General features: G+C 36.9%; 4 protein-coding genes and 3 non-coding genes across 10 annotated transcripts; all 7 read left to right on the forward strand.

Annotated features, from left to right (window-relative positions):
- Nucleotides 1-21: 21 nt before the first annotated feature.
- Nucleotides 22-4822, forward strand: LOC100643534 (tRNA N(3)-methylcytidine methyltransferase METTL6). 2 transcript variants are annotated; one of them, XM_012312019.3, is made up of 10 exons: nucleotides 1597-1982; nucleotides 2039-2443; nucleotides 2514-2659; nucleotides 2733-2876; nucleotides 2975-3139; nucleotides 3330-3374; nucleotides 3767-3811; nucleotides 4199-4291; nucleotides 4479-4537; nucleotides 4714-4822. In XM_012312019.3, the coding sequence occupies exons 2-5, from the start codon at nucleotides 2069-2071 to the stop codon at nucleotides 3129-3131; spliced, it is 822 nt and encodes a 273-aa protein (XP_012167409.2). In that variant the 5' UTR covers nucleotides 1597-1982; nucleotides 2039-2068; the 3' UTR covers nucleotides 3132-3139; nucleotides 3330-3374; nucleotides 3767-3811; nucleotides 4199-4291; nucleotides 4479-4537; nucleotides 4714-4822. The 2 variants fall into 2 exon arrangements, with proteins under 2 accessions (XP_048264691.1, XP_012167409.2); XM_048408734.1 differs by lacking the exons at nucleotides 3330-3374; nucleotides 3767-3811; nucleotides 4199-4291; nucleotides 4479-4537; nucleotides 4714-4822 and having other exon boundaries at nucleotides 22-2443; nucleotides 2992-3070.
- On the forward strand, nucleotides 3177-3259 carry LOC125385706. The gene has a single exon (XR_007225263.1). It is a non-coding gene; the product is annotated as a small nucleolar RNA snR60/Z15/Z230/Z193/J17 (small nucleolar RNA).
- LOC125385704 lies at nucleotides 3616-3700 on the forward strand. Its single transcript, XR_007225261.1, has one exon. It is a non-coding gene; the product is annotated as a small nucleolar RNA snR60/Z15/Z230/Z193/J17 (small nucleolar RNA).
- Nucleotides 4047-4129, forward strand: LOC125385705. The gene has a single exon (XR_007225262.1). It is a non-coding gene; the product is annotated as a small nucleolar RNA snR60/Z15/Z230/Z193/J17 (small nucleolar RNA).
- Nucleotides 4823-6637: 1815 nt separating the features above from the next.
- Nucleotides 6638-7782, forward strand: LOC110119554. The gene is made up of 2 exons (XM_020864481.2): nucleotides 6638-6790; nucleotides 7231-7782. Exons 1-2 carry the CDS (start codon nucleotides 6776-6778, stop codon nucleotides 7501-7503), a joined length of 288 nt encoding a protein of 95 aa, XP_020720140.1. The 5' UTR covers nucleotides 6638-6775; the 3' UTR covers nucleotides 7504-7782.
- Nucleotides 7783-9250: 1468 nt separating this feature from the next.
- LOC105666077 (mediator of RNA polymerase II transcription subunit 15) lies at nucleotides 9251-12140 on the forward strand. Of its 2 annotated transcripts, XM_048408732.1 has the most exons (3): nucleotides 9251-9414; nucleotides 9538-10633; nucleotides 10709-12140. In XM_048408732.1, exons 1-3 carry the CDS (start codon nucleotides 9400-9402, stop codon nucleotides 11473-11475), a joined length of 1878 nt encoding a protein of 625 aa, XP_048264689.1. In that variant the 5' UTR covers nucleotides 9251-9399; the 3' UTR covers nucleotides 11476-12140. The 2 variants fall into 2 exon arrangements, with proteins under 2 accessions (XP_048264689.1, XP_020720139.2); XM_020864480.2 differs by having other exon boundaries at nucleotides 9538-12140.
- Nucleotides 12141-15004: 2864 nt separating this feature from the next.
- LOC105666078 (putative protein TPRXL) lies at nucleotides 15005-16821 on the forward strand. Of its 2 annotated transcripts, none has more exons than XM_012312035.3 (2): nucleotides 15005-15132; nucleotides 15267-16801. In XM_012312035.3, the coding sequence occupies exons 1-2, from the start codon at nucleotides 15121-15123 to the stop codon at nucleotides 16608-16610; spliced, it is 1356 nt and encodes a 451-aa protein (XP_012167425.2). In that variant the 5' UTR covers nucleotides 15005-15120; the 3' UTR covers nucleotides 16611-16801. The 2 variants fall into 2 exon arrangements, with proteins under 2 accessions (XP_012167425.2, XP_048264690.1); XM_048408733.1 differs by having other exon boundaries at nucleotides 15020-15135; nucleotides 15270-16821.
- Nucleotides 16822-18914: the final 2093 nt, after the last annotated feature.

Raw genomic sequence — 18914 nt, forward strand, 5'->3', positions numbered from 1 at the left:
TGGAAAAGGCACGGTCGAAGCATCTTCGCCGCGCCTACAATTATGTGTCCGTGTCTATCGCTCCTCAATGCTCTTCGACTTTCAATTGCCTACACCTCCGTCAATGTTAATTTCTAAAGAACAGGCTGTTTAACATGCCTCGAATTTTCTTCAAATAAATCACGAGTTTTTCAAATAGTTTGAAAATGACTGAACTATTACTTATTTGATGTTAACTCCGTGTTTCACTGTGAAGGAAAGTGACGAACGCGGAGAAATTTCTTTATATTACGTAAAAACACTTGTTCCGGTTATGCTGAAATACGGAATACCTGAATTTACGGCAAAGGATTTTAGTGATTTAGGAAAAAATTAATTTTAATTTGTTTAAAGCAAAGCAGGTTTACGACTTTTCTTTTTTATTGCCACGCAGATATAGTGGATCGTCTTTTACTCGTTTTCCCCGCACAAAATACAATAGAATGTGGCGACAGGATTTCTGAAGACATGGTCACGTAATCAATTTTGTGGGGAAAAAATGATGGCTTACTGGTAGCTTAATGAGAATGTCGCTTCGGTAGGATTTGAAATTACGTGGATCAGAGAAGCGTAATATGCAGCATCGGCAAAAAAGATTCGCTTAATATCTTGATCCCTTTTATAGCGAAATAATACTTTTTTCTTTAATCATTCTTAACTTGTACATTTCTTACAATATTCGTCGACGTGTTAACAGCTTTAAACATCTCTGAGGCGTCCTCTTAAAAAAAGATATCAATTATTTCTAAATTTATAGAAGCCACCAAATGCATTATTCGAAGAAGCACTAACGACTACGAGTTGCGGAACGTGTTTTTCATTTCATTCGGTTAATCTATCGTCATATCTTCCGTCAAGCCCTCTACAAAATTCTGGTCCGCAATGACCTACATACCACTTGATCGATTAATTTTCCTTTGACCTCGTTCTTTTTGCAAATTATGAGGTATTTGTAAATCGTAATACGATAAATGATGAAGCAACAACGGAAATATAATAATGGAAGATCTAAATTATAGAATTAACAGAGTATTAGAGAGTTTATTATTAATTTCACGAAGATAACAATTGCTATTGGAAGGGTGGGTACAGTAAATGGCATTATTGTTAATAAAATATCTTATTTTATCGCATGCACTTTCGATGCTATCCACAGCAATGAAATTTGTACAAATACGTATCTGATGATGATAATCTTTGTCGTACATAAACATTTGATATTTCTTATCTACGATGAATTTTATAGAGTAATTATAAATCTTAAACGAAATAGTACAATCATCGTATAAATTTCAGTCACGATTAACCCCTTTCAGCACTGTGTCATCGTGTGACAATGCTGTACGCAGTCAGAAAATATTCGTTTCGTACGGCGACCGAATATTAATTTATCGAATAAGTTCATGCGTGGAATTCATACTAATGATGTTCATTGTCTTATAAAGTTAAATTAAACTCAAGAAATTAAAACAACGAGATCAATGTTACATTAATTAGGTGGTATTATTCGAATAAAACATTGCGAGATATTAAAATTTTGACGAATACGTAATATCAGGAAAATATTAATAATAAGGTAATATAATAATATATTCAGGAAATGGTATAAAAGCTGTTTACCACAATAATGATACGTTTTTCCTAATTCTGCAATTATCGTGTGCATTATAATCGTATTGTACTAATATCCCCTTTCTTGCAAAAGAATGACAGTGCTTAGAGATTTTAGTGTATAAATTTCCCTAGTATATAAGATGGCCACCCTGATGTCACTAGTCTAGGCAGATTATTCTAGCGCGTGACGTGGTGGGGAGATGTCCATGTTACGCATGTTCAGCACTGGCACGTTGTTCGTTCATTTCCTTTTGGGACTCGAAGGTGGGAGGTTGTTTTATTGAGTGATTCTTCGGCTTCGATAACCGTTTCTTTATACCCGCGTAGATGTTTCATCTAATTACGACAAGGTACACTTGTAAATTCAAAAAGGTTTTTAAGAAATTTACACTGCATTTCAATTCAGAAAATTTTTATTACGACAAAGTTTGGGAAAATGGCTGAGTCTGTAGAAAATAGTGAATATATAGGCCACGTGGCGAAGAAACTCACTCAAGAGGAAATCGAGAAAATGCAGGCGCAAAATTCGCGATTAGTTTCTGAATTTCGGGCTAATCAACTGGAAAAAGATGCTAAAAAGCATTGGGACTTGTTTTATAAACGAAACGATACTAGATTCTTTAAAGATAGACACTGGACTACCAGAGAGTTCCATGAATTGCTAGGCTTGGGTACGGAAGACGATCAAAAGATCCTTCTAGAAGTTGGATGCGGTGTTGGAAATTTCATATATCCATTGATCGAAGATGGATTGAAGTTTAAAATGATATTTGCCTGTGATCTTTCTCCTAGAGCCGTGGAGTTAACAAAGGTATATATTTATTAATGCTTTAATTAATGTGTCTGTACGGTTAAGTGCCTTACACTCTTATTCTTTGCAGAAACATATATTATATAATCCAAAAAATATAAAGGTTTTTCAAACTGATATTACGACAGAAAATTGTTTTTGCGAGGTGGATTACTCTGTGAATATAGTAACATTAATATTTGTATTATCGGCTATTAATCCAACAAATTTTAGAACGTAAGCTATACTTTGTGTAATTTTTTACTTTACGGTAATTGTTGCCGATTTATTAAAAATTATAATATTTTAGAGTTGTGAAAAACTTGTATAACATTCTTGATATTGGAGGGATTGTGCTTTTTAGAGACTATGGTCTGTATGATATGGCTCAATTAAGATTTAAACCTGGTCACAAAATCAGTGAAAATCTATATATGCGACAAGATGGAACTAGGTAAAATTTATTTACATTTTTCAACATATCATGAATTAATGTTATGTTCAAAATATATCACGTTTGATAACAAAGTTGATGCCAATATCTCATTTCAGGACGTATTATTTTTCAGTGGAAGAAGTATTAAACTTATTTGAATCAATTGGCTTTAAAGTTTTATCATGCAATTACGTACAAAGACGTACTATAAATTTGAAAGAAAAAATAGATGTACCAAGAATTTTTGTTCAAGGAAAATTTGAGAAGTTTTAATAATAATGGTGTGTGCCTCATTGGTTATTAAAAAGGACTATCTTTAATGTACAAATGATGAATTCATAGTTCAACTGATTTAGAATGAAGAGTTACTTAAATGTCTTTCGCTCCTATCTGATAACTCCATGGGAAATAAATAAAATATTTACTTGCTTAAGAATTTTCATATCAATATATGTCTTCTTTGTGTTTCAGAGCAGCTATATGGTTGAATGAATGTAACTACACAATATTGCATATGTAAGTAGTAATTTCTTTTGTCTGCGTGAAATGTCATGTGATTGTAAAATTAATTATGTAATGATGTAAACATATTTTGAGTGAATTAAATGAAAGATGGTAAGTTCTGGAAAAGAGATATGGACGTTTAGGAGATAGAATTACATTGAATTTATTATACACTAATCTGTATCCCTTCTAAAATTGCGACAATATATGTTTTCTATAGAATGTAAAATGTTAAGAATATTTCGATTCGGACTAAAAATTTATGATGAGTTTATAGTTCAACCGATTTAGAATGAAGAGTTATTTAAATGTCTTTCGCTCCTATCTGATAATTTCAGACTAAATATATAAAATATCTTATTGCTTGAAGGTTTTTAAATTATTATATATTTGTTTTGTTTCAGAGTGGTTGTATGACTCAATGAAAGTGATTACGCAATATGGCACCTGTAAGTAGTAGCATTTTTCTTTTACTTGGATGAAATATAATGATTGTAAAATTAATTGTGTGATAAAGTAAATTCATATTAGTAAATTAAATAAAAAATTGGAGATCAAGAAAAAGAGATATAGAAGTTTCATGTAGAATGTGTTATACATCAGACATCACCTCCAAAATTATGACCACATTATATTTTTTTCTGTAGAATGTGAAATATTAAAAATATTTTGATTCAGAATAAATAAAATTTGTGATGAGTTCATAGTTCAACTGATCTAGAATGTAGAATTACTTATATGTCTTTCGCTCCTATCTGATAACTTTTTGACGATATTAAATGTGCAATGTAATAAATATCGATTTTATTGCAACGTTCTTTTTCTTTTTGTTACAGAATGTTAATTGCTGGATCTGCAATTAATAAGAGTTGAATGTAATTAGTCATAAATGTTTTTGAAGTATCGGGATATTTGCGTTTCATAAACCAGTGAGTGTTTCTTATATAACTTTTGATATAAATATTAATTTCCCATTTCAATGATGTATCTATGCAGGTGTTTTTGATTTTTTATGATATAAATATACATATTTCGTCACTACCTCTGAGAACAAAAGATATTTTTAAATATATTATTTGTCCTCTGAAAAAAAATAAGAAAGTTTCCTTTTTACAGAAAGCGCTTTGTACCTCAAACAAGAAAATTTGGATGAATCTACAGATCTTGAAATATAGGTAAATATTTAATTTAAAAAATACATAACTTTTCAACTATGTCATTTTAATGATGAATAAAATTATATGATTTTAATGATTGAAAACCATTAGCTCTATCTGAAAGTGTCTAATATGTATCTGTTGATCTTTAAAATAAAAAGAGGATATTAAAACAATACCTTTTTATGTTACAGATTATCAAGAGGGATATTACTATGGAAATGTAATATAAAATACATCTATGTTATTAATATATGTAAACTTACGTATATAATATATAATAAATAAAGCTATGTAATTGAATTATTGTTTTTATTTGCACCCTTTATCATACATCTATTCTTCTATGAAATACCTATAATAGGTTCTTAGCTGTAATTAAATTCGTTACATTAAAATTCATGAGAAAATATTAGCAAGGTATCGATATCGTGTTCCCAAGAAGGATTTGAAAGCGAAGCCGCAGAGACGAATAAATTGCACCGAGATTATTAATTAAGCAAAAACGTGCCGCGTTCCCATTTCCTTCATTCGTGTAAGCGTTTAAAATGATGAATGTAAATTACAACATTTTTTAGTACAATACAAAGCATCCCCGTCAAATATTACAAATACATATGATATGTACAAATAATTATTAGTAAATTTATCGAATGAATTATTTTTATACACGCATACGCAAAGGTAATCTTTCTAAATGTAATATTTAAAATAATAAAATGAACACAAATATCTGCCTTTCTAAAAGAAATCTGATAAGAGATTGATGAGGACTATTTTCACTTTTTTGGCCTTGAAATTTTAATTCGCAGTCAACTATCACATCGTTAAATTATAATAGTTTATTTGAAAAAAGTGTTGCTCTATACGTAAACACGTATAATTTTACATTTCTTATAATTATGTTTGTGCATATGCAATCAGGTCGACCAGAGAACCGGATTCAATATTATGAGAACATGACGTTTTTTACCAATTTAGGTTCCTGAAATGGGATTTTTTGTCTCTACCAGATTTGAGTGGAAACAGATAAAAAAAATGGTCGGCGGAATCACTATTCGCAGAAAATACAGATGAATTCAAAATACTGGTGGAATCGGTATGCAAACGGTCACCCACCGATTTAGCAAAGCCTGGCAATACGCATGCGTCGTAGAGGACGTTAGGCAATGACCGGGATTTCCCCCGAAATTTAAATTCAAATCGTCAAGGGCATGCCCTTCGATCGTGAGGTGCGTTTGATTTTGAATTCGATCTTTACGATATCTATTATAATCAATCGATCGTATTGTGTTGTCGCAAAACATATTATTTTAATTATTTATGTATTTCATTTCTTTCTTCATTTCTGGATCTAATGTCAGACTATATAATCCAGTCTAAACTCTACTTTTTAACAGAACATTTACAATCTTCATTTTTTGCAGGAATAGCATATAAAAATTAGGCATTTCAATTAAACATATCTATAATCTCAATATCGTGCAAAATCGTAACCAAAATGTTCTTTACCAGTCATGAAGGCGATGGTTGTGCACCATAAATATTACATGTACCAGATAATGTCGTTTTTCTTTCATATGATTTATTGTTTTTATTAACCAAATGTTGCAGAAAGAACTTATTTATCAATATTTTTCCTAAAATCGTTGACAAATAAAATGTATTGCCATCATTCTTATTACGGTATAGTTGACCGGTACTCTCAATATCGAAAAGAAACTTTCTCATTCTTTTTCTAGTTTTATTTAAAGTCACGTATTACAATCGTTAAAGTTCAGAGAACTTGTTACAATTATATCACGACGTAAAGAAGAGTTATTACGTCGTATGAGGTAAACGTAAAACACTTTCGTTCGTATTTGGCCGATTGCCAAGGTCCCTTGCTTCACCCGCGTGCCGTGCATCAGAGGTTGTACTTACACGGGATTGCTTCGGGAATACGTGAACGAGATTCCTTAGCAGACCTCGTCGTCTCCGACAACGTTGACAGCACACGTACTTACACAGGTTACGTATGTGACTCCGTAAACAATAGGACGTGTAACAACCCCGTGCAACATCCACCAGCTCACGCACACACGCTTGATACACGTACGATACGCGTGTCCTCGTACATTGATCAATCGGTGAGTGACGCGCATAGGACAATCCGCTCGTCAGGTATATAAAGGTATCCACCAAAAAGCAAGAGCATCATTCACTCCCAGTTCAACACACGAGCTGATCTCCAAAGATCTACCAAACCTATCAACAATGAAGTGCTTCGTTGTAAGTAAAATAATTACGCTTCTACATAACAAACGTTTATAAAAGCATTGTATAATTTAATTTCTCTTTATTCAACGTTTGCTGCTTTGCAAAGACAGCAGAAGACATGTGTCGTGAATTGAAATTATGACCGCGCCGTGGTTTGACAAAATATAGGTATCCTAGTAGCTGGAAAATTAAATATATTCTATGGAAAATGTATAATTTCCGATCATTCGATAACGCATATAATTCAATTGCTCTTATAAACATAATGACAATGCCGATCTATTAAAACTTTTGATTACTAAAACAGAAAATAAGATATAATTAAATAAAATATCATAGAGTCGTACATGAGATTTTCTTCCACTTTTCATTCACTTATCAACTGAGATTGCATATTCGCGAATGAAATACTAAATCGATATAAATACTAAATTATTACTATTTATTTTCAGGCTATCGTTCTCTTGGCTCTGTTCGCTGTAGCATTCGCTGCAGAGAAACCAGCAGAACCTGAAAAGATTGAACAGCTGTCAAACGCAGAAGCTGCGGAGGCACCAAGAGACAAGAGAGGCCTATTGCTGAGCTACACTGCACCAGTTGCACCAGTTGCACCAGTTGCATACACTTCTTATGCTGCGGCACCAATTACCTACAGTGCTAGTTACAGCCTGCCCTATGCCTACCGCTCGTACCCTTACTACTACAACTCTTACTATCTGGGTTAAATCACATGTCTTAAAGCCAGCGCCATGGGATGTTCGTAATTAAGACTAAGGAAACGATAATGGCAATTGCAAGGATTTTTAACTGAATCGTTTACGCTACATTAGTTTAAGTAAGCCCAGAATAAAAGCTAAACAAAATTTGTTCCGATGTTAACATTCAGTGCGCTCACCACTATTTTTGGATGTAATTTTCAATGTACACGTGTTTCGGCATACTCATGTTAAATACGATACTTTGTTGTATGTTACAATGTTAAATACAGAATACAATTCAATTTATACATGTTCAGCATTATTTTCCCCATATATTTAGTATAATAGCGAATCATCTAACTAAAGTTACTGGAACTGTATTAACGAATGTACGTGGAAAATAATATTCGATCGAATCTATAAGGAATCGATGATTTAAATTCTGCTTTTAATATAAACACAATGCATCCTATGGCAGTATATGATTCATAATAGGATCTTATTAAATATGCACCTAAGGCTTCATCTCTAATATAAAAATGCATGTTACATTGTCGTTACGTTGGTGCATTGTCGCACAGTAGACTTCCTGTCACAGGGAACAACGTAGCAAGTAGCAACAAATGACATCATCGGATGCAGTTTGGCGTTGCAATTTGATCGTCATTTGGGATAGTTATGCAGTTATAGTTATGCAGTCATAGTTATGCAGGGATAGTTATGAAGTCATTAGAATAGCGAAACGTAGCTATGCCCGATGTTGCCGTCGGCACATTGTTTCCGTCTATTACTAATAAACGAGTGCATGTATAAAGAATGCGCCATATCGCGATTCCTTCGATGGTCGATAAATATTATGCAAATTGATAAAGATGGGACGCGATGAATTTTAAGGATGAATCTTGGAAACCAAAAATTCGTGAATCTATGATACTCTATAGTACACAGATCGTGTTATCTAATCGGGATACTTTTGATAAATCAAAATGGGTAACTGCAAGCGACGTTTGAAACATTTCAAAGAATTCGAGCACGCGTGACTTACGTATAATCAGGAATTACACAATACGAATATATCACGATAAACGAATACTTATTCCGTATTCTTTGGGACTTGACGGTTTTAAGTACTTTCACTAAAGCTATGAAGGCTTCGAACGCTTCGGAGAATAAGAACGTGATGGGAATGATACATACGAGCGTTATTCTCCATAAGTATATTTTTGAGGGAGCGAACGGAAGTTGGAGCGACGTCGCGTTTCCTTTCTGCAAAAACAGCATTTAGATTTAGAGACAGCGCAGCAAAGACAGCGTAAGATTTATGCAAGAAAGTCTGAAACGAAGATACGGCTAAGGTTGAATTGTTCGTACTAAATAGTATCAGAATCGTGTATCAGAACCCTTAAGACACGACGGAAGCTCGTGCGTCTTTCTCACTTGTATAGTTCTCGCTAACGATCTCGAATATAGATTTCATGAAACTGATTTTGTCGTTAGTTGCATAAAATTGTTCTTAAGCGATTCAATTTTTCTTTCATGAGTCTTACTTTGCATTCGTTGTTTAACTTGAGGCGTTTCTTTGCAGAAAAGTATGTTAAGCCGATCAAATATTTGAATAGTCAGGAGAAGACAATACTCTACATCGATATGTGTAACATCACCAATCCGTAACAGCATTGCCTAAGTGCGATCGATGAAAGCCAGCAAGAAAGTCTATTGTAATTCGTGGATGGTCGCGACCCGACTGTATTTATACATGTGCAGGTATGGCTGTGGTCTTAGTCGGTGCGAGCCTGTCCATCCTTGAAGAAATTAGTTTTACTTAAAGTACTCTGATTACATGTCGAAGAAACCTGCGGCAATTACAATTCTAGCGTAGGAACATCCGATTAGTGTAGTGATAAGTGCAATTGAATTACAAACATGAAGTTCCTTTTAGTAAGTATACTGCATTTGTAAACACAAACCAAATTTTCAGCAATTACGTTCTTATATGTGTAAGTGATGTGACACAGTTTCGTGATTTATATAGTTAATGCGCTAATTGTTACATTATTTTAGATAACGTGTCTACTGGTTACGAGCTTATTATGTGTCACAGCGAAAACTGAAACCGAAGATACTGAAGAAAAAACAGAAATTACGAAATTGGAGTTAGTAGATCTTGGCGAGGGGGATAGCGATGCCGAAACCAAAGAGTCGGAAGTTCAAAAAAAGAGAGATTCGGGATATTCCTATAGGAGACCGGACAGTTTTGCATTAGCTTCGAGAGCCCGTTTCCAAGTCGGGCAATCTGGCCACAGAGGACGTATCGTTAATAGACATCCTGCACAAATAAATAGACCTATTACCAAATACGGACCACCGGGTTATCAGAATTCATCTCCAATAAGACCGGCATCACACAGTCAACAGCATCGAGATAAATTGCAATTCCAGGGTCATTTCAGTCAACAACATTCGAACAACTTTGATGGTCGTCCTAGTGGTTTGCTGGAACAAGAAGTACCGAGTCCAATTAGACAGGTCGATTTCGTCGAACCGAATCCAATATCCACTCAAAATGATGAACCTTTCGCGACTCACTCGGCCAATTACTTACCGCCGCAGAATCAAAGGTTACCTGGTTATTCCGCACCGCAAGCTTTTTCCCCGTTCCAAGCAGCACAGAATTCTAAAGGTGGTGGTCAAGGTCAGTCATTAAACGTCCAAAGTCAGAGCATCGTGCAACCGCAAGGACAGATCTCGGATGCGACGCTGTTCTTAACGCAAAATGCTCAAGCGATACAACAACTTTATGGTGCGCCCCCGAACGAACAAGACTTTGCACCACACACCGATCAATTCTTAGGTCACAACAATCAAGTTCAAAATCCGAATGGTCAGTTTCAAAATTTCGAGAGCAATTTGCAAAGTCCGCAGAGTTTCCCAGGACCTCTGCCGTCATATGCGTCTGGAACTCTTAGCGCCCAAGAAACTCTAGAGCAAATACAATCTCTCGAAAAGGACAGATTGATTGCTCAATTACAGCGAGCGCTCGTAACTCAGACTCAGGCCCAAAATGCAGATGCAGCAGGAAGGTACGCTCAAAATCAGCCGAGCTTCGTTCAGAATCAAGATCTTCTGGCTTCCCTTGGACAGCGAATGAAGATTCACGGTTTAAATACACAACAGAATACCGTAAACTTGGGCTCTGGAAATACAGCTTTCAATCAATCACCTTTTTTGCCAGGGACAGCAATCAGTCCGGGGTTTCCGCTTAGCTACGGACTGTCGACAACTATTCAGCCTCCAACTACCACTACAACGACAACGACCACAACCGTGCAGCCTCCTCAGGCTGCTAAAGGCGATGGAACCTCGCAAGTCGGTTCTTCCGTACCTGCGCCAACCCTATCGCCATCCAGTCCAGGAGTTCCCGTTTACGGTGGATTTGTTCCTACTTTAATCGCCGGTGCGGCTTTCGCATCGAACGTACCAACTTACGGTCCTACTTTCTTTGCACCCGGGGCCATCGCATCCGTTCAACCATCAGGATCTTTCCCTACACATTTTGGACTACCCATTCCCACAGATCCTAGTCAGAAACCTGGAACGAAACCATCCACGGTTTCTACAACTCCGTCACCTTCTTCGATGAATCAACCTAATGCTCCTTCACCTCCACCGGTTAGTACCGCGCCACTTCCTATACATCCTGTTGCAACTCCGCTTCATCCAGTGGTAACTCCTCTTCATCCAGTAAATCCTTTGCAACCGGTGCTCCCTCCAACGTCGACACACGTGCATCCAGTACAAACTCCGTCAACGACACATCCGTCTTACGGATTGCAAACGGCGGTAATCAATTCACTTCTATACAAGCCCATCAAACCGGTCTATCCGTTCTACTATTACCCGAATGTCGCATATCAGGTACCTAAGCCGACGTTACCAACTTATCCGTGGAGCTACGCGCCGACCTATGCTCAAACGAAACCGACCCAAATATGGAAATGACGTTGATCTTGTTCTTCGCGGGTTAATCGTAGCTTGCTTTTTCGTATCGAGACTGACTGTTTACCCACGCGGAAAAGAGAACCCGAGAAGTTGGAGAAGTAAGGGGCCATGACATCGTATCGAGATCGCACTAACATAGTTCAAGAATAACGAAATACGATGTCTTCGTATATGTGATGAACGCAACTGTGCTTCGTGTATCCGCAAATTTTAATTCTATGTTGTACGACATCGATCTTTCTATCTTTTCAATAATTAGTTGTATGAATGTAGAGTTGGCAAGTTGGACTTTCTTCGGTTGTCAGAAGTATTCTAAATATTACTAATTTTTTGCTTTTTTTTCTTTTCAATTTATGAATCTTTGGTATTATTGGTAAAAGGTATTTCCAATGTTATACGTATAAAGATAGTCGAGGTTTTACTTTTCACACGAGGTGGGATAAACGGGCAACTATTCGTGCTTTTATACTACTTTATATTTATATAGGTTAATGCGATTTCATACATTTTTATTCGCAGCATCGACATGCCATTAACATGCCACATCGAATTAACATTTTCGATATGTTTGCCTCCTTTTTTTTGTTAACTGCGTACGATTTTTCGATCGAATGATGTATATACCAGTGTTATTTATTACCTCAAATAAATATTTTTCTACCTTCGAAGAAATCCTATTTTTATTGACCGTATATAAAACAAAGAGAGCAGAAACTTTATAAGATCGACTCTAAATCGAACGTCTCCGCTCAAAAAAATTCAATTCACAGGCGGTGTACCCGTTTCACTGCTAAAGAAAGTAAGTACACCCTAGAAAACCAACTGTCTCCATTTCCGGCCCGTAAACCTACACCAAGGAACTCTCACCGAAGGCTTAATGGCCGTCCGACCGATCTGTCATGGCTCATCGTGACCTCAAAAGTGGTTCGATAATTCTAATCACGATCGGTTTATCGTTGAACAGATTATTCGGATAATCCTAAGCATATACGTATAACAGACTCTTCGCCAACATTCATATTTTCCCGCCGCTCTTATACACTTTTAACACGTATATTTGCATGTCCTCTTTGTTTATTTATATTGTATAGTTTTACAGTTACGCTCAGATTGTTTTACTGTTTAGAGTTAGACTGGTTTCTTAACTCGATGGTGGACGATAAGCGAGTCGTACTTCGGAAAGGGAGTGACGTTATGTTGTGGCGCAATGCAGGCGCAAAGTCTATCAAAGAATCGTGTGGCCGAGTTACTTACGTGATTATACCGCTAAACGTACTAGATTTCTACAAATACAGAACAGGTGCAATTGCTTTCGAAGTAGATAGTCATTTCATTTTCCGCAAGCCGCGGTCTTACACAAAGAAAAGGGCAACAGTTACAAAGGAACGACTTAGATAGATGCTACTACTTCACAATTCACATAGGAAACTTGTTGTCAACTCACTTTCCGCGACTGACCTGAATCTCATTCTATTTCTTGTTTTAGTGCACCTCGTGCACTTTTACCGTTTTACTTCGAACTTGTCCAGTCGGGATTTCTTTTCCAAAAAACTATTTATATCTTGAGAAATCTAGAAATTGGATGAGCATAAAATAAACAGACTTAATCTCTTACACGGACAGTTAACAGATCTAGCAAACTTCAAATTTTTTCCGTTACCTAAAGTCATTTACATTTTCTTACGTGTTTATGCCCATATAGAAAATATAAGAAGGAACGGTATTCGCTTTTTATTCACTTTATTCGCTATATATTATCAGGAGATAATGAATCGATTATAATGTAAGAAAGCGTATCGAACCTCGTCATTTTTTGTGGACATTAACAATTTCTGAATGTTTGAGTTATTTAAAACGGCCACACACACGGTACAACATGTTGGCAGAAAACGTAACCACGAGATTGTCAATTATAATTTATTTCCCATGCAAATGATGTATATATATGTGACTATATAAACGTCAAGAAAATGTTTCACGATTTTCGTTGAGACCGAAACATATTGTGTTTTAATACTGCCATTTCGAAGAAAATGGACATCTCAAAAGTGTTCGTATTTATATATATTTAATTGGATTACTAACTTTGTATGCGAACAATATTTATTATATCTTATAATTATTGATTAATATTATTATTCATAGCCCATTTATTTAATTATATTTCATTTTGTGTCATTAATATACGTCTTAAGATACTCTTTCGCTATAAGAAGCTAAAGATGTTTTCAATTTCTTTTTATCATAATTTACGCCGAAGCAGCATAAATTGACTCAACGAACGATTCCATTGGCAAAGAATTCGTAGTTCTGATTGTTATTGGGTTTCATTCGAGAAGCCTACAGCCAATAAAGACGGTCAGCTTCCTTCATCCCACGAGTGAAAGTAAAACGAAATCAATCGGCGTTTTCAACTGTTATAGTTTGTGGACACAGCGGATGGAAGACGTTGGCCGCTACTTCGTATTTTATTCGTCGCTACCGTCTTTTTGCAGTTACCTTCTTTCAACGCCACTATCAGCATCTCTGTCAACGATATGATTATCCCGCGCGAAAATAACAGCATAAGAACACATAAACGTACGTCATTTTTTGCCGACTATCTGCGCATTTCACTTTCCAACATCGAAATTACTTTCAGTAGCTTCCGAAGGCGGAGCATGTTTGCTACATGAACCACACCTTCGCTGTTCCTTTCATATTGTGACACATCGCAATTGCGCCCACAAAAGGCGGAAAATTAATGTTTTCTTCACGAAGCTTCTTCAGTAAAACAAGATATCATAAAAGATCTTGGCATGTTGTATTTTATAATATGCACCGTAGTAGCAAATCGAGTATGTCATGCTTTTATTTTTTCAAAATTATATGTATTCTTTTGTAGAATTATACCACAAATTGAGCGTTTTGTATGGAAGAAAAAGGATACGAATAACATTTACCATACAACGTGGTAAATTTCACAGAAATTTGTAATAGCTATACCTTCTCGACGTCAATTATCTATCAAGAAGAATTCTTAAATTACCTAAAAATTAATTAATGAGAAACCTGATATTTCAAACCGGCCAACAAGAATCTATACCGAAGTTTTATGAATACAGGACTACGTAGACTCGTCGGTGTAACAGGATGCATTCGTATTGCGTTTTGATAAAGCTTCTATTTCACTTTTAAGTGGAAAATCTGAAGAAAAATTTTACGCTTACGTTCCAATTACTTTCGTGTCTGTCGCTATGAATGTAATCTCAGGAAGGAAATCATTTTCTTTCTCTTTATTTATAGGAGTACATCGATTTCGCCGAAAGGAAATGTCTGGTTAAGATCGTTAGAAACAATGACCGATAAATATCAATTTGAGAACTTTTACCATCCACGACATTCTCATTTGCAAATTTTACCATTTCATGATAGATTAGACTACAATCTTCTGAAACACGTTTCTGTGGAGGTGGAGGTGTACTAGCACCAGCACGGAGAGACTCACCTTCACCTAGACCTTTCTTTCACCATGCAAGAGGGGATTTGTATATAAAAGCTCTCTTCTGGGTAGCTATGGCATCAGAAACCACAATTTCGCTTACATACTCGGTTGTCACTTGACCACGAGAAGTAACATACAGAATAATCTCGCTTAGGATCAACATGAGATCATTAGTAAGTGTATCACGGTAAAATTGAGCTCAATTATTTTCTATATATTACAAATTAACATTCGGTGGTAATTAAATTTCTATTTTATTACTGCCACATAAAATTTATGAAAGATTATTTGATTGAACATTTTACAGGTACTTTTGGTCCTCGTAGTCACTGCTATTATAAGCGTTTCCTGTCGAGAAACGAAGGGAGATAACCGACCATTGAGACCTCCCCCAAAGGGCAAGCGTGGCATCGTTGAATATTCCGGAGGCTATTCGTCCGGAGGATCATCCTACAATTCTCCCCTTATAAGTTCCGGATATAGCGGCGGATCTTATTTAGGACATTCGGCAGGTATCCAAAGTTTAGGAGGTAGTTCTTTGGGACATGGTTCTACGGGATATTCTTTGGGATCTGGAGGACTCAGTCTGGGTTCTGGATTGAGTCATGGCGCGGGTCTTCAAGGAATCAGTCTAGGAGGACACTTTGGACAATCTTCGTACGCGGGACCGAGCCTAAATTCCATCAGTGGAGGAGGAGGAGGAAGTATCAGTTTACTCAGTTCATCGTTGAAGAATGGACCAGTTACTTTTGGCATTCACGGAGGCGGTATCTCTTCAGGCAGTTCCAGTTCTAGCAGTTACTCGGCGCCAGCCTACGCAACGGGAATTCATGGGCTGTCGTCGTACGGCGGTGGTGCTTCGAGCAGTATTAGCCTTCCAGCGATGTTAGGATCCGGGCATACCTCCTCGTACAGTTTGCCGACAGCGTCGCTGAGTTCGCTAGGTAGTTCTTCGGGCCATGGCCTGTCACTCCAATCTATCGCCCCGAGTTCGTCCTACCATTCGGTGAGCGGAGGTTTAGTAATTGATTCGAGTTCGCTTGGAAAAGGATCCTCCAGTTACAGCCTCCCTGTGTCTTCCTCTCACGGAAGTTCCAGCAGTTATTCTCTCCCAACGTCCTCGGGATCTCACGGAATATCTAGCCTCTCTTCCAGTTCTGGTGGATCTGCCAGTTACTCCTTACCAATTTCTTCTGGATCATCCAGCGGTCACATAAGCCTTTCCAGTGGATCTTCCGACAGTTCTAGTTATTCTTTGCCTGTTTCTTCTGGATCTTATGCATCTGGATCATCGCATTCTAATTACATACCATCTTCCTCCGACGTGTCATATTCATCGGGTGGAAGTTCCAGTTATTCGAGTCCCTCGTCCAGTTATTCCAGTTCCGGTTCCAGCTATTCCGGATCAGTTTCTAGCTACTCGAGCCCTGGTGCCAGCTACTCCAGCCCTAGCGTCAGCTATTCCAGTCCTAGCTCCAGTTATTCGTCTCCTTCCACCTCGTACGGCACCCCTGTAGAGTCCCATGGTTCCTATTCGAATCTCAGTCCTAGATACATTGCATACTCCAGTTCAAAAGGCTACGATGGTTTGAATTCCGGCAGTAACAAATACGATACGATTTCGTACTCCAGTCCAAGTGGAAAGTATTAAATTATAGAATCGTCAAACGATCCCACGAGAAACGTACTCTTTAATAGATGACCAATCGTGGACCATTCTTAGATAAATCGATCGTGAATGTACGAGCGAAACGTCCAAGGGTCGTAGGATATTTTACTAATTTATACTTACGCTTTTAGCATAATTATTTTATTTAAAACGCCGTTGCGTATTTATATTTCTGTTGTTTGCTTCGAGTACCGTTGTATATGTTGCGTAACATCGTTATTGTGATGTTTGTTTCATAGTTTTATACGTACTGTTTATAATAAAACGATTCTTTTTATAACCAGTTGATTATTTCACACTCCTCTAAGCGGAGCGCAAATTTAATACTTGTCTGACATGTTGCGCTTAATGTACATGTTCGTTAATATGGCTAACGTTTTCGATTAAGAGACAAACATTTGTTAGGTATTACTCTGTTTTACTAAAATACTCGAACGTTTCTCTTTTTACTTGACGGACGAAAGATGTTTAAGTACAAAATGATTTTCTAAATTTTAATTAGTCCTTTTGGTGGTCGTCTTCGTTAACGTTATTTTTCTTATTGATCGTCCATACTTAAAACTCACGATGGAAAGATTTTTTATTTGTTCATCTTTCACGGTGAAAGTATTGGCAGCAAGAAAGGTAGAAGAGAAGGTTCGTTATATATCATAAAGATGAGGACAAGAAACAGTGTCAAAGCATAAAAAGAAGATCACTTTTACTCCAAGGCCAGCTCTGGCGAAATGAGCAAATTCCTTTCTAAACTTTTGTTCTTTTTGGGAAAGTACCCGACGAGGTGTATACACTGCAAGCCGGTCACTACTCGTCTGCAGACCGGTTTAATACGATGTATAAGGAAACTGTTCTTTTGCCACTGCCCTTATTTCTATGACAGTAACGGGACTTCTTAGATTACCGGTATAATATAACGATATTTTGTCCGAAGAAAGCTAAGCTTACAAAAATACTTAAGCAAAGAACCAATTGCATATCTTCCATTCGGCTTGATTAAAAGCATCGTAGCGAAATAATTTGAGAGTTTCAGTTTAAATTAGCCGGAGAGTCTTGTAATTTTGTTTAAAGTCTAAGTTAATCCGGTACTTTTCGAACGAGAACGTGCATCGAAGGATTAAAGTAACCCAAGAGCTGTATCGAAGCAACTGGAAACGCGGCGAAGCTTGAAAACTTCGTTTACTCGTTAAGCTTTCCAAGAGAAGTACAGTTTTATATTTCTATACGAAATATTGGAGAAAAAATTCTTTGAAAACACTTGTTATCTATCTAACTTCTGTCAAATTTTTGTACTTATTTATTATCCATTTTTACATGTTCTTTTCGCGTATCGTTCCTTTTCCTACTCTTTTCTCTTCGCCTACTATCCTTTGTTGAATTTGCAGTGTAAAGCAACACCCACATAGAAGAAAGTGCAGAAATGCGTCGGTGCAGTATTCTCTCGGTACCAATCTCGTACAAGCATGACCCACTTTTCAACGATCGCACGTGCGCACGGACGAATAAACACGCATTCTCGAAAATGACATGGATGAAGATGCTCGTAGGATCCTTGGGCCGGTCGAGACAAACGTAGAATCGGTGCATCGGCTAGACGATAGGAAAGTCACATTTCACTATTTCCCAACTGGTTTTGCGAGCGACATACTTGCACTTCACTCTTAGATCGGTGCCAATGACGTGCCTGGAGCGAAAACAGGGAAAACTCAGCTCTTACTCTTCTTCTTAATGATTAGAATCGCTATCGTGATTCGTGTAATTTGTTCGATGAATCTCGCGCGAAGATTATATTCATCAGTTAATCATAGAATATTAAAATATACTTTAGATATACGATATACGATTCCTTTCATTCGATTCCCCTCGCATTGGAAAGGGATACTTTCTCAAGCAATACGTATTCGACGTATCGTAGCAATTGGCTATCATTTCACCAGCGAATAGATCTACTCGAAAGATGGTCTCTCTCTATTTATCACCGCGGGTTACACCAATCGCGTGGTCATCGAAGGCGTGGTGCTCGTAGCGAAGATTCGTACGAGATCGATGCAACGAACGAACATAGTGCCGGTGAAAGTAAAGTTAGTCGAACAGATGGACACGAGTGGACCGCCCGCGAATTGATTCGAAAAAACATGCGCCTTAAGAAGCGTTTGCACGACCGGAACTGAAAAGATTCTTCCGAGAGCATCGTGAAACGTTTTACTTCCGCGATCACACCACGATCTTCCGAACAATTTACTCTCCTACCTTTTTTCAACTTCTCGAACGAAAGAGATCGACCCGATTGTG

Source organism: Bombus terrestris, chromosome 9 (genome assembly GCF_910591885.1).
Source record: "Bombus terrestris chromosome 9, iyBomTerr1.2, whole genome shotgun sequence".
In the NCBI taxonomy this organism is placed as follows: Eukaryota; Metazoa; Arthropoda; class Insecta; order Hymenoptera; family Apidae; genus Bombus; species Bombus terrestris.

What these genes read in the sequence shown, in the direction of transcription:
- LOC100643534 (XM_012312019.3), top strand. Translation starts at nt 2,069, where the DNA reads ATGGCTGAGTCTGTAGAAAATAGTGAATATATAGGCCACGTGGCGAAG. An exon ending in GAGCCGTGGAGTTAACAAAG is followed by an intron (nt 2,444 to 2,513) that starts GTATATATTTAT and finishes TATTCTTTGCAG; the next exon opens with AAACATATATTATATAATCC. An exon ending in ATGCGACAAGATGGAACTAG is followed by an intron (nt 2,877 to 2,974) that starts GTAAAATTTATT and finishes ATCTCATTTCAG; the next exon opens with GACGTATTATTTTTCAGTGG.